Genomic DNA, 14,656 nt, shown 5'->3' on the forward strand with positions numbered 1-14,656 from the left:
CTGCACCTAGAAAAGAGGTATAGTACAGTATGTCTTGTGTTTACATCTCCCTGAACTCGCATTGATAGTCCTGTCCACTAGGGGCGATAGACTTCCGGACCGCGCATTACATCTTCTTGCCACATCGATTTCATTTGAAAACGGTCAGGAGGGAGTGTGAGTCCTGGGGCAGTGGCCGTGAGAGTTTGGCTTGGATTGGCTTGCTTCTGCGGTTTAAGTAGCAGATGAACTGGTAATTTGCCTGGGTTTTGCAGTCTCCGACGTTGTGTGTATTTGAAGGTTACTTTACTGTGTTATCAAGGACGGGAGAGGAAGTCATGATAACTTTTTGGAGGATTCGTGTATGGAAAAGGAACCTTGGTTAGCTGGCTAGCGAGATTTACCAGGCTCTAACGTTATTCTAGATAGCAAGCTTGCTAGCCAGCTAAGCCACTGTAACGTTACATGGGAGGACGAATGAACAGTGATAACGTTAGATGAATTGCTGTCTTTTAAACTCTTCTGGAGGTAAAACCCGTTTTGTAGTGTATATTTGCGATGAAAGGTAATGATAGACTCAAACGACTTTTTGTATCGCTACTTCACATGTATAATTAGATTGGAAAGTCACCAATGGTTCCAAGATTGTTGTAAATTAACGTTAGGCTAATGACCATATGTAAGCGTACTTCATAGGAAGTTAGCCCTGGGATACAGTTGACATGAATGTTACTGAGATGGCAGGAGTTAATACTGCCAAAGATTGACCAGAAAAGAATGCCCAGGTGTTGTTACAGTATATCTTATGCCTTAGAAAGGATTATTTCTATTGCAAAATCTGCGGTGATTAGCTAACGTTAGCTAACCTAACAAGCAGGAGCCATAATCAGGCATTGAGCTGATGTTTTAAACTTTCTCCTGTCACAAATTGTGCACTCCAGTTCACTGCCCTCTTGTTTAGTGCCTCTTACTTTTGGATAATCAGAAAGCGAAAGAAAGGTGGTGAATTTAGTCGGGAACGTTTAACCGCGGAACTTGAAGCAATTAAGTAAATTGCGTCTATTGAAAAATGGCTTGCCAAGCTTCTCAGGACAGTTAACATCAGGACAGAGGTCTTGCTGAAGAACCGGCCTGAGAGATTAGAAAATGAGTTTCCTTGAAAGTGTCCTCTCTTTCTTTGGACTTGGAGACCTACAGTGGCTATGCATGATCACATTATTTATCGCATCCATTGTGACTCTGATCATATATTTCGTGCAATATTATTTGGATAATGTAACATGCGAGAGTGAAACCTCAGGCAACACAACGTTGCTTTCGGAGGAAGCAAACACTCTGCTTAACTGGGCCCTGTCGCTCAAAACCTGGAAGACTGAATGGAGAAAGGCATGGGTGAGGGCACTGAGCGACCAGTCGAAGCTCACAGGGGTATGTAAACTGTCTCATGAATTCTGTCCGTGAAAATGACTGAACATCTCAACAACATAGACATCTGACTTGAACCATACTGTGAGGGTTGCTAGGCAAAACCTCTTAACTCCAGCCCATAAGCGGCTTTCAGTGTCAAGTTGTAAAGAGTATTAGCCCGTTACTTAAAGATTTACAGCAAGTTATACCCAGGTAATGCCGCAACGTTTAAAAATACAGCGTGCATTAAAAGCTAATTAGATTTGGAATTGAATTTGATATTGTAGTTCACTTATTTGAGGGCTGGTCTTTGTTGTCTGTATTTGCAAACATCTTTCTTGATAGTGTTAATGTTTCTATTTATATTGATACTTTTACAGCAACAAATTATTCCTGTGAGACTATAATCACATTGTAAAATCACTTAATGCCAATTTTAATGTAATTTGACATGTCAATAAGTGTTTCTCTCTTGATGTTTTGTAGAACTCTTTGCAGTTGTCGTTTGAGGAAGATGGTCTTCAGTCGACTGACCTTGTGTTAAGTCAGGTGTCGGGCATCAGGAAGCAAGCTGGTGGGAAGGTAAGAGTGTGAAGTGAATCACTTTAAAGGCCTTGTCAAGATTTCCACCTTCTCTTTCAGATTCACTCCATTTTGCGAGTGTAGTTTTCCTTTTGGCTTCAACCCACTGTAGCACTTTAATCCTTTATGTAATTCAGTATGACAGGCTCTGTGTTCTGACTGCGTCTCTGTCCAGATCCTCTTTCCACATTTTGGCTGACTGTCTGGCTCCTCCAGGCTTATTTTACTTAAAATGTCAGAAATCTGACGACTTTTTAGGTAATGGGTTCCGTCTTGTGACTTTTGCATGAATTAGTAGGGATATGTATACAAGTTTTTGATCAACCCCGGAACAAGTAGACTTGACAGAAAAGCCATGTTTTTGCTGTTTAAATGTATAATTTGTTACGCTTTATGAAGGCATTTGATTCCAGATGGAATAGTTACCTGGTGATCCTATATTTCCCATGGCTTTTGTTGAGGCTGTTTTTTGTTTGTGTTTTTTTCTGCTTAGTGGTGCAGTACAGGCTTATCTTTGCCTACCTTTGCATGAGCTGTAAGGGGATTATGTAGCATGCCTGCACCTGAAGTTCACTCCAACTTCACTAAGCCAGAGGAGGTGGTGGACTGTGGAAGATGTGCAAATGGCCATATAGTGTCAGTGCTACACTGACATGCTAATGCAAAGGCTCATATTGTGTGTTTGATCTATTGCAAATGATCATAATAAATACTTCATGTGTAATGCAAAAGAGCAGAAGAAATTATGTGATGCACATTTTTTGTCCCAAAGGTCAAGCTTGAAAGGCTTGTTTGGCATGTCTGGTTTATGCATGTGGGTGTGCTCTGCTGTGTGTTATGACCAGGTGTGCTCTGCTGTGTGTTATGACCAGGTGATGCGCTGCCAGGTCGCTGGGGAGAAGCTTCAGTTCTCCGTCAGAGCCCAGCCAGCCGGGACAGTCAGTACAGAGCCTCAGCAGTACACCGTCACAATATCTCCTCTGCAGCTGCAGGTAAGCACATCCACTGATGGATCTATTCACAGTTATATTGTGGTGCTTCTTGAGGTTACCTTATGAGCGTGTTATTACCGTACCTGTCGCTTGAGGTGCTTTTCTCACTGCAGGAACTCGCAGGCCGTTTAGGGGGGCTGGCAACTTTAGGTGCTTTTTCACTGCAGGAACCGCCCCTGTAGGACCTCTTTCATGGCTGTCTTCGGGGATGAAATAAGTACTCCTGGGTAGGAACTTCTGCGCAGCACTGAAGGTGCTGATTGGCTGTTGCAGTGTTTGTTGATGCTTATTGGTTAAATGTGTTCAATGAGTGGAAGACAACAACAGGCACTGGTTTTAAAACCAGCAAGATTTCCCAGAGGTTACGTGGGTAATACAGCCAAATAAATGACAGCCTACATAGTCAGCTTCTTGAGGTTAGTCATGAAAGGAACACAAGCAAAATGTCAGCTGAAATGTAGGCTTTAATATATTAGAAAGGGGTGCTGGTATATTCATTTATCAAGTAATTACAGCTGCTATGAAGCCATTTCATCGAGTGTTGGAAACTTTAATCTACCTTGAGGTGGGAGAATCCTAGCCGTATCTAGAAAATCTCTGTTAGTAGTTTAACGGCCTAAGGTTGGTGCTGCTGCTGGAGAAATATGTCATTATTTTGTCATGCTCGGAATTGACGTTGCAATCGAAGAGCAAAACATGAGGCTCCGTCACTTGTAGTTCCTGCACAGCGCGATCGAAGAGCAAAACATGAGGCTCCGTCACTTGTAGTTCCTGCACAGCGCGATCGAAGAGCAAAACATTAGGCTCCGTCACTTGTAGGTCCTCAGTTCCTGCACCGCGCAATCAAAGAGCAAAACATGAGGCTCCGTCACTTGTAGTTCCTGCACAGCAATGGAAACAGACAGGCTGAGAGGGCCGATCTGGGGGCCGTTCCTGTAAACATTCACGCCACCTGGGAAGTGCTCCCGAGTTCCTGCAGTGGCCTTTGTGTGTGTGTGTGTGTGTGTGTGTGTGATCCATCTAAATGACGCTGCCTGCTCCACTGAAATCTGTTGATGGGTGTTTTTCCTCTGTGCGGGCCGCTGCAGTGCACATGTGAAGTGTGTGTGATATATACTCCTTTGTGTGTGTGTGTGTGTGTGTGTGTGTGTGTGTGATATATACTCCTTTGTGTGTGTGTGTGGTGTGTGTGTGTGCCCACATGTGGAGTGTGTGTGATATATACTCCTCTTTGACAGCCCACTTTTCATGCTGCGGAGGACAGGCAGGGCATTTTGAGGTGAAAAATCTGACCTAACATTCAGTGGAAACCCATGTGCTTTCAAAAAGACCTTTACTAATGCGTAACAAAAGTCTCTCTGGCGTGCTCGGAGAACGTTGGCAGGCAATGACGCAACCACTTTAACGAAAAGTATGTGATGCGTGTTAATCTCTTGTATAACTTTCAGTGATAGGATAATCAGATCTTTGGTTTGGTTACCCATTAAACAGGCATTTTGACCATTTAAGGTGGTGGAGCTGTGGAAGATAAGCAAGGGGCAGGATTGGTTTGGTTTGCTAAATAAATTGACCTGACATTGTCCATCTGTTAGACCTCGTAAAAGGTTTTCCTCCTTCATCAGTCTTTGCATGCTGTCTTTAGGAGATGTGGACAGTTTCATTGGCTGTCAGCAGTTAAAAGCCTAGCAACAGAATTGCTCTTTTCTTTTCTGCTGGCAGGATGAGAATTAGAATGGTGCCTATGCACTACCAAAAGTGTGCCAAAAGCAAGCAACTACAGGAGCTGTGTGTGTGTGTGTGTGTGTGTGTGTGTGTGTGTGTGTGTGTGTTCGGTTCAGTATTCTCTGGCTAAGCTATGAGGTGTGTGAGGTGTGTGTGTGTGATCAAAAGTGGTGATTTGGAACCTGAACTGTGATTCACGCAGGCTCACCAAATGGAATTACAGCTATTTTAAAACGTCCAAGGCCCTCGCCGCCTCGTTGAGCTCGTTTCAACCAGCAAGCACAGTAACCGCGTTGCAGGAATGAAATGTTAATCCAGTTCATGCTGTCAGCGTTGTTCCATCAGGATGCCTTTGGGTTTTTGTTGGTTTTTTTTTTTGTTTGTTTTGTCTTTTTCTCCCTTTCTTGTGTTAGTTTTGTGGCTGCCACGGGCAACTGTGAGAAGTGTTAGCGGTGGTTGTTTTGGTTGTTTTGGTGTGTGCTCTCCCTCTTTGTTCTCTCTGGAAAAGCCCTGTGGGCTGGTGAATGATCCCCCCCACCCCTCCTATGGTGGAGAGCCACTGGCGCTGGAAAGCTCCCTCTGTATGTTGTTGTTTCTATTGTGTGCCTTAACCACGTGTATTTGTTTGTGTGTGTGAGAGAGAGAGAGAGAGTGTGTGTGTGTGTGTATATGTCTACAGTGCGTCTTTGTGTAAATGTTGCGTTCTCTATTGGTCTGGTGCAACACCTGCAGCAGCAGCAGAAGCCGCATTCCCACAGCTGGGGTTTATCACTCAGCTCATTTGGTGTCATGTGACTCTCCTGGCAAATGTGCAGTCGGTAGTGTTGTTTGTTCTCCCTCTATCTACATTGTTGTCCATTTCCACTGCGTTTAGAAGAAGATAAAGTAGGGCGCTAGCATTCACGTTCACCTAGAGCAGGAAAAGCGTTTCAACACAAGAAACAGTTTGACCGTGGAGAAACATGGACTGTTTTTAATTCCTGCCTGCTGAACATGCTCATTTTGGCAGCACTGTCAATGACTGAATGCTCCCAACACGCCAGATGTTGTTCCATTTCCTGTTATAGCAGGAAATTGAAGGCTTTTTAGACTGACGAGAGGTCACAGACCCTGATGTGAAATCATGAGACAGCCCCTGATAGAACAAACTATAATCATGTGTACCATAACAAACACACACACACACACACACACTTTCCTCTTTCAGTTTGCAGCCTTTGGTGTTCTGAGTTTTTCCAGCAAGATCTAACCCCAGCATGTTTCCTGTGGCCCTCTTCACCTCACACGGTGTGTGTGTGTGTGTGTGTTTGTTTTTTCCCCTCTAGCTGGACCTGCAGCTAACAGAGGCCAATGGTGAGGTGCGGCTGAACTGGGGCCTGTTGGGGCTGGAGCCCTGGGACCTGCAGCTCTCTCCTTGCTCTTCTCAGGTCAGTGCTGGAGCGCGCCATCGCTCACAGGAACCCAGCTCACACCAGCAGGCACATCCCCTTCCACTCACACAGCCTCACACATCCCGCCACTCTCCCCCGCCAGACCAGAGGAAGCCCACAGAGCAGTCCTAATAGTGACAGTTGCCCTCAATGGGCATTGTGCATAGAGATTCACTGGCCTGGCCTGGCCTGGCCTCGGATGATGGTTCCAGTGCTCTCTTTTGTGTGTGATGGGATGAGTTGTTTTGGGGGATAGGGTGTTGTGTGGAAGGGGAACAGACTTTTTGATAACAGGAAGCAATACTTCACAAGTTCAATGGATCTGATAAGCCAAATATGACGGGGGGGGGATGCCAGTTCCTAAATCACACCATTGTCTGTGCGTGTGTGTGATTTTGTCTGTGCATACGCGTGTGCTCTGCAGGGTGGATCAGCAGGTTTCGGCACGTCTGCGGTGAGAGAGAGACTCAGGCAGGTCCTGTGCCGCGTTCGCCCATCCGCAGTCCTGAGCAGCCGCCCTGCACAGCCAGGAGAGCTGAGGGTGAGCACAGACCACAGCTGTCACACAGCTTTCACACAATAGAGTGGAGAATTGTGCCACTCTGCAATCACAGCTATGTGCTTAATAGGTCTGAAATGTAGGTTCCGTTTCATAACACGATCATGAAAACACACCTTTGAAATAGCGGGCAGTGCTGATGTACAGATCTGCAGTGTATGATTCTGAAATTAAAAACTGAAATGAAGAACTATCCAAAGGGATGGAACCATTATTTCATATTGAAGTCTGGCTGCTCTGAAGACATGTGTTGGTCTTGGTCTAGTTTTTTATATTTTGTGTTCTTGTCCGTGCCACAGGATGCCCGTAGCAAGCCCCAGCAGGTGGTGTCTCCCCCCAAACCCCCCCGCGCCCATGAGTGGAAGCTCCTGGTGAAGAACATCCGAGTGACGTGCAAACCGGAGGAGAATGCTGCAGGTGGGCATCTCTCTCTCTCTCTCTCACACACACACACACACACACACACACACACACACACACACACACACACACACACACACAAGACTCAAGACTGACGGCCACAGCAGAGAAAAACAGAGGTTCCCTTTGGTCCATCCTGCATTAGCTGAAAAGGACTGTTTGTCTTTACAGGATGGCGTTGAGGCTTTTTTCTGTTTTTCTCTGCTCTGCTGTGTCCTGTGGTGCTGTTTGAGTCCCATCTTATTTGATCGTTGTCTTGATGCAGAGAGACCCACTTTACCCTGTTCTTCTTCAGTGCTAGTGGGCTCTGTCTCTTTGCTTACGGGCGGTCCTGTGCACTTTTCACGGTTCAGTTAGTGGCATCCTCCTCCTCCTCCTCCTCCCCCTCACAGTCTGCATCGCTGACAGCCTCTGCTGGCCTCCCCACCACACCCTGTGGCTCACATGAAGTCTGCCATCACCAGAGCGGCTCCACCGGTGCCCTCAATCGATGAAATCAATTTGCCTCGAGGCGGAGGCCGAACCACTCCAAAATGTCTCTCTTCTCTGGAGCCACTAATGCACATCCGATTCATTTATAAAGCCCTCATCCATCACGCCGCTGCAGGAGAGCCTCACCCTTTTATCCAAACATTCCTTTATCTTGGCCGCGGTTCAGAAATGAGGAAAGACCAACACCAACACGCTGTGTCACTGTCATTTTCTCTTCTGCTTCCCCCACTCCAACCGTGGAGCAGCAGACCTTTAACATTCGCATTTAAGCATCTTTTATGACCACAACAAGAGTGATGCAAGCACTACCTATACTTGTATAATAGCAACCCTACATAGCACTAACTGGTGATACAACTACACACTATATTTAAATCAATCCTACATAGCACTAACTGGTGATGCAACTACACACTATATTTAAATAAAAACTGTGCATTACTTTATCAAATGATAACTATATGTCTCATTTCAGCTTTTAGCTACAGCTTCTCAAAGGCTCTTGGAAATTTGGTTTTTAAATGCAGTGGTTTGCTGAGAAGATCACAGTCTGGCTTTGTTTTATGGGTTTCATCCTCCTGTGGCTAATGTTAATGCCATTTCGCTTTCGCTCTCTCTCTTTCTCCCTCCCTCCCGTGCTCCCTATGTGTCCCTGTCTGACCTGCAGGCATCATGAACCCTCAGTGTGTGCTCCAGCTCAATGACCCACCCCAGAGGCTGTGCAGCTCCTGCTTAAAGGACACAGACAACCCTTCCTGGGACCAGCCCTTCATATTGTGAGTTGGGTTCATTTACCTTGTAACAAACATCTCCATATCGGCTGTACAGTTCAGTCTAAAAAGGCAGATCAATGAAACAGCTGCATGCATTCAAAGTGTAATGGCCAAATTAGTCATCCGTAAACATCCTGATTAGATGAAGACCAAAGTGCCACTTAAGACAATCTTTAAACAAAATGACTCTATTACTCTGACAAAATAGTTTGATTTAGCTGTTGGCGGCATTTTGTCGTTCCTAAATATCTTTCTCTTGTGTTCTGTGTTTCTGTTGTAGTGAGTTGAATGGAAGATCCAAAGAGCTCAATATGCAGCTCCTGAATGTGGGGAATTCTCAAGAGAGTAAGTACACCAAGCCTCGGTCTCAAGTTCATTGGTTGTTTTTGAAGAACAATGGGGATCTCTCATGTGGGTAGAGTTTCGTGTTGGCACATTCTGGACAGATTTCCAGCGCCATTGCTAAAGATGTAATAAGAAACCCATGGACTTGCCTAAGAACCACTCCTGCACTTAGACAGTTTTTGAAGACCAAAAAGATAGAGCCCCCCACACACACAAACAATTCTTCGCTAACACTAATGGTTCAGTGTGATGGAGATCAAATATCTTCATGCTTTTCTCCAATGTGTTTCTCCAGGCAGCCTGTTGGCTCAGGTGTCAGTGCCTTTCGATCTTGTGAAGAAGCACCCCAAAGGACAACAGACATTTGCACTAAAGACCAAAGATGTGGTAATTGGGACACTAACTACTGAGGTAAAGCCAAATGACATGACGCCAAGCTTGTTCTCCTTGACATACTTGCTTTTTTACATAAATGCTGGATTGAGAAACACTGGCTGTGCCCTGTCCTCATAAACCCTGTTGTCTCCTCATTAAAACTGTGTGGCTGGAATTGGACCCCTGTGTGATGAGACCTCAAAAGTAGATTTGGGGCATCAGAACATTCTAGAATACCAGACCACCTTCTATAGCGTAACACGAGGACAAGCTTCATTCTGAGCAGTGCATTCTAGAATGCCATACCACCTTCTATAGCGTAACACGAGGACAAGCTTCATTCTGAGCAGTGCATTCTAGAATGCCATACCACCTTCTATAGCGTAACAGGAGGACGAGCTTCATTCTGAGCAGTGCATTCTAGAATGCCATACCACCTTCTATAGCGTAACAGGAGGACAAGCTTCATTCTGAGCAGTGCATTCTAGAATGCCATACCACCTTCTACAGCGTAACAGGAGGACGAGCTTCATTCTGAGCGTGTGCAGTGAGTTCCCTGAACCCCACCCACAGACGACTGCACTTTAGAGAAGCAACAGAATTTACGGCCACGTCGATTCGCTCTCCTCTGCCCTGAGAGATTTACAGCTGCAGCATGAAAAGCCACATTAGCCATGTGAAATGAGACTATGCACTTGCACTTGCAATGTGTTCTCCAGGCATTGCATTTTTGCTCAGTGCATTAACCAAGTCTTAATAATGCCACCTGTGATTGGATAATATCTGAGACCACTGCGGATCTGTCTAGTTATCTAACAAGGCAACCCCCCCCCCCCTCCCCCCCAGTTCACTTACCTCGAGCCGAGTGAGGTGCGGACGTGGCAGACCCCCACCCCTGCCGCCTCCAAGAGGGTGGAGATGGACCGCACTGTTATGCCCTGCGGCACCGTGGTAACCACCATCACCGCCGTGAAGAGCAAGCCAGGCCGGCCCCTACCGCCAGGGCTGATGGGTAAAGCTGACTGCATACATGTTTCCCCCTCTCCAAGTAGAGACATAAAGGCTGTTTAGTCAGTGTACTGAATGTACTTCTTCATTAACAACAACAAGATGTTTTTCTTTGTGTGTGTGTGTGTGTGTGTGTGTGTGTGTGTGTGTGTGTGTGTGTGTGTGTGCGCGTGCGCGCGCAGAAACCCCGATGAAGCCTCCAACCAAAGCCAAGCTCTCAGAGAGGAGGGTGTCAGAGCAGCCTTGCATGTTGGGTGCCACAGTCAGCAAAGCCCTGTCTTCTTCAGATACTGGTAGGTGTGTGGGGGTGTGTGTGCGCATGCACGCACTCAGAAGCAAATGGTTTCTGTTCTTCAGAAAAAATGGCCACTTAAGTCCTTTTCTCTTGACAAGTCTCCCCTTTAGCAGCTGTTAGAAAATAGACGTTTGATACCCATGGGTGGTGTTTGGTGTTGTTGTGGTGGGTGGATTTTGGTGTTGTGGTGTATTTGAGTGTCTCTGTCTGTCTGTGGTGTTGATTAACAGCTGTCTCTCCCTCCGTCACAGAGCTGCTGATGTTGAACGGCACCGACCCGGTGGCTGAGGCGGCCATTCGGCAGCTGCAGGAGTCAGCGAAGCTGAAGCTGAAGTCGCCGGTGAAGAAGAGCACCATCATCATCTCCGGCGTGACCAAGGTGCAGCAGCGCAGCTTCCTGTCCGCACACACACACACACACACACACACACACACACACACACACACACACACACACACCTTGAGAACTCAGCAGCTTTTCCTTTGTTCATCTTTCCCTGTTTCTTCCTGGTTTAGGGGAATGATTAACAGGGTTATAAGTCTTGGGGAAACTTCAGTGTTGCGCTGTAGTTTTTTAATGGGGGTGGGGTGAGGGTGTTAAACACTTCTGACACTTTGGCCTTAGGTCACAGTTGTCATGTTGGCACTTTTTTTTTCACACGCTGGTAAACCTCTCGGTCCCTCCTCTGCTTGTGTGTGTGGAGCCACTGCATCACCCGTCTCTGACCTCGTGGTGCGTCACCTGAGTTTTAGAGTCTTGGAGCTTTTATTTGGGGCCAAGCCGCAAAACAGGAAGTGAGCTCATATCTCAGCCAATCTTTGGTCAGTTGATACTAAACTTGAGTGCTTACAGCCATGCCCTCGACATAATGACTTCGAGTTTCCACGGCAACACTGTTCTGCTTGGTCCCCTCATTGCTGCTAACAGCTGTATTTTTCTATCTTAGATCTTTTATATTTCTGTGTTCTTTTAACTGTTTTAAAGCACATTTACTTTTCTAAATCTTTATTTTTCTATGTTCCTTTATCTGCTCATTTGTAAAGCACTTTGAATTACCACTGTGTATGAATTGCGCTTTTATAGATAAACCTGCCTTGCTTTGCTTTGCCTTTGCTCTGGGTTTCTGCAGTCACCTCTCTCCCAGGACGAGGAGCTCGCGCTGATGGCCGGCTACGCCGCCGCCATGGACGCCTCGCTCTCCCAGGTGTCTGAGGAGGAGTCTGCGGTCAGAGCCCCCGTCACCGCAGCGGCTGTCGGAGAGCTGAACGCTGGCGTCCCCCAGGCCCGGGACCCCCTGGAGGGGCCGAGCGAGGGGCCGGCGGGGGCCGAGGCTGCGGTGGGGGCCGCGGTAGAGGACTGGGAGAGCCAGACGGGGGAGGACCCCGACGCAGACAAAGCCTCGCTCTCGCTCTGCATGTCTGAGACCGGCTCCAAAAAGGGCAAAGGTGAGGCAGGAAGAGAAGAACAGGGGTGTGTATGTGTGTGTGTGTGTGTGTGTGTGTGTGTGTGTGTGTGTGTGTGTGTGTGTGTGTGTGTGTGTGTCAATGTTCATTCTGCCAGTCAAACTAAATTAGAACCTAGCATTATTGGGGCAGAGTTAAGCAGTGGCTTTGTCACAGGATTGCTGAAGTGCTAAATAGTCCTGACTAATGAGGCTACCACCAGAAGAGATGTTGGTGTAAACTGGGTGACTGTACAGCCTGATGGTAGCCAATGGTAACCAATGGTAACCAGTAGCTTCAGGGGGATTGATGGGAGCCCCACCCACCACAGTGTCTGTGTCTTCCTCTGTTGTGTGGTCAGTCAAGAGATACTGGTTTTTCCAGAAAGCCTCCATCCGTCCCATGAGGATTCACTCTATTGTTGTGTTTTGCCAGACGAGAACAAGTCTTCTACTTAGAGTTTAGCAGTTAAAAGAATTTGACATTTCTCTGGTAGAGACCATCATTCAGCTTTGTCTTATGCCATCTATAACCTTAACCTCAACAAACCGTAATATAATTAATTTGGTCTGAGCAGCATAGTGAAAAGGAGAGAGTCCGACTGCTGAAGAATTAGAAAGAATTGTAAAACATAAGGTAATATGGCCTTGCTATTAGTCTCACTCTGGCCTGTTTGCACTGATGCGATGGCCATTGGTGGCCAGAAGCAAACTCCTATCTAAATCTGGCATCCTACCACAGTCAGCCCTGTAGTGATCTCAGGTCAGACTTTCTTCTGATTTCACTCATGTTCTCTCCTACTGCTCAGTGTGGTTGTTCATTATCTTCCTCTCTCTCTCCTCTTCTTGCTCCCTCTCTCCATTGAGTTTTTTTGTTGTTGTTTTTTTTTCCTTTTTTTCTTCATATCAACCTCCCCCTTTTCTCCTCCTGTCTTCCTTGCCATCTTAAAGAGGAAGCCTGTGCTAACCAGAAATTATCTGCTGAGTAAGTGTCCTCTAAAAAGGGGCTTGTTTTAGTGGAGTAGCCAGTAGTTGTGGTTCTGATTAGGCAGGACATGTAGAGATTAGAGATGTTTTCATTTCTTCTAGTAGAGGTAATGGTTTGTGAAGAGAGTACAGGACCCTATGAACGTTATTGTCAGCTCAGTACATTTAGGAGTGTATGCAGTTTTGTAATAGTGCTTCCGTCTTTCAACACTCATTAGAGAGAAGCTTAGAAGGTTATCTCTAGTGAACCATCCTCTAGTGGCCAAAAGAAGAGTGCTTTGTAGTTTGGTAACGAAGGGATGAATGAAACTCTTAAAGAATCTCCTGAGGCACACTTCCACAGCTTGCTCAAGCTAATTGGCCCGTGTCTTCTCAAAATAGAGACACAGGGATGTGAGGCACGAGTTTACAGTTTGGCGTCATTTGCTGGCTGTTGGCTTTGTTGCCTGTAACTTGTAGGCTAATTACAATTAGAAACCGGCACATTTACCCAGGGCCAATTTGCACGACTTTAGTAGCCTCATGTTCAAGTTCAGTTTAAGTGTGCTTTACTTAGATGTTAGAAGTTAGATGAGTTTTCATAGATATAGGATTCACATGGAGTCACTTTACAACAAAGTAATAAAGTAACAATGCCCTCATAACCTTACTTGATGAATATTAAACCAAGCACTGTCACTAAATTACGCCGGTGTAGTGCACTAGCAATACAAACTGCAGATAAATGGAGAGATTTTTTTTAATTGCATCTGCATTACAAGCTTTGACCTTGCATCCACCCTTTTAACAACAGTTCAGTTTCAACGTGCTGAATTTAATAGAATGGCAGTATGACTGTCAAGAGACTTACGCCAATCAAAGCTTTAACGGGGAGCTGTAGAGGTTCTCCTGGGTTCTGTTATTTCACTACCTTGGATAATTGACTACATGATAAATCAAGGCCGTCGGCTTACGTCATTTTGATTCCTTATGATCTTGAGAAGAAAGTCTTCAGTGGGCCATAGTCATTAGGAGCACAACCAGAGTTAGAAACCCTCAGCTAGTGTTGTTTGTGTTGTCTTAATATGTGTTTGTATTTGTACTGCAGAAGAGAGCACACAGACCTCTAGAGATATTCATTGCCCTCTGCTGTTCATCCCTCTCAGCAGGCAGCTTCCTCCACAAGAGTGCCAAGCTGTTCTTCCGCCGCCGGCACCAGCGCAAGGACCCGGGCATGAGCCAGTCGCACAACGACCTGGTGTACCTGGAGCAGCCGGAGCAGGCGGAGCAGGCGGTGGCGGGCGAACGCGAGCGCCAACGCCGGACGGCCACGCTGCGTCGCATCATCAACCGCAAGCTCCTGCACAAGGGCTCCAAGAGCCGCGCCAACGGCTGTGCCGAGCCGTCTGCGTGAGCCTGTGCCTGCCCGTGGTGCCCGGCGCCTACGCCCTCTCCTCCTCCGCCGCCTCCCGACGGCAGCGCCCGGCTCGCTCATCAACCCCGCCGCCGGCACCCACGTCCTCCCCTCCTGCTCTGCCCAGGCCGTCCTCCTGGTCAGCGGCTCCAGCGGCTCCGGCGTCCAGCGCTCCAGACCCCCCGCACCCCTCCAGCTCCCCCCCTCCTCCTCCAGGGCCTGCCCACTGAAACAACACTGCTTCCCACCAGCCGCTCAGACCCCAGCCCAACTCATCAAACCCATCCATGGGCACGCCCTGGGCGTACCAGTGGTGTGGAAGAACACCCCCCCCCTTCTTTCTTTCTCTCTCCCTTGCTTTTCCACATTGTCTTTCTTTCTTTCTTTCTCTTACTCTCTTTCTTATGCACAGGCTCTCTTTCTTTCTTTCTCTCTCTCTCTCTAATCCCCCCCAT

General features: G+C 46.9%; 1 protein-coding gene across 2 annotated transcripts; it reads left to right on the plus strand.

Annotated features, from left to right (window-relative positions):
- The first annotated feature begins 25 nt into the window (after window positions 1-25).
- Window positions 26-14,611, plus strand: LOC105900339 (C2 domain-containing protein 2). 2 transcript variants are annotated; one of them, XM_012827625.3, is made up of 14 exons: window positions 26-1,407; window positions 1,873-1,968; window positions 2,841-2,960; window positions 6,008-6,109; window positions 6,537-6,653; window positions 6,971-7,088; window positions 8,251-8,359; window positions 8,637-8,701; window positions 8,997-9,112; window positions 9,923-10,088; window positions 10,267-10,377; window positions 10,631-10,758; window positions 11,510-11,825; window positions 13,954-14,611. In XM_012827625.3, exons 1-14 carry the CDS (start codon window positions 1,126-1,128, stop codon window positions 14,199-14,201), a joined length of 2,094 nt encoding a protein of 697 aa, XP_012683079.2. In that variant the 5' UTR covers window positions 26-1,125; the 3' UTR covers window positions 14,202-14,611. The 2 variants fall into 2 exon arrangements, with proteins under 2 accessions (XP_012683079.2, XP_031428058.1); XM_031572198.2 differs by having other exon boundaries at window positions 13,957-14,611.
- Window positions 14,612-14,656: the final 45 nt, after the last annotated feature.

The sequence above is a fragment of the Clupea harengus genome, chromosome 8 (genome assembly GCF_900700415.2).
Source record: "Clupea harengus chromosome 8, Ch_v2.0.2, whole genome shotgun sequence".
Classification (NCBI taxonomy): Eukaryota; Metazoa; Chordata; class Actinopteri; order Clupeiformes; family Clupeidae; genus Clupea; species Clupea harengus.

Bases quoted from the DNA above. Each gene is read 5' to 3' on its own strand.
- LOC105900339 (XM_012827625.3), top strand. From the start codon at position 1,126: ATGAGTTTCCTTGAAAGTGTCCTCTCTTTCTTTGGACTTGGAGACCTA. The intron at 6,110-6,536 runs GTCAGTGCTGGA...TGTGCTCTGCAG, and splicing joins TCTCTCCTTGCTCTTCTCAG to GGTGGATCAGCAGGTTTCGG. The intron at 8,360-8,636 runs GTGAGTTGGGTT...TTTCTGTTGTAG, and splicing joins TGGGACCAGCCCTTCATATT to TGAGTTGAATGGAAGATCCA.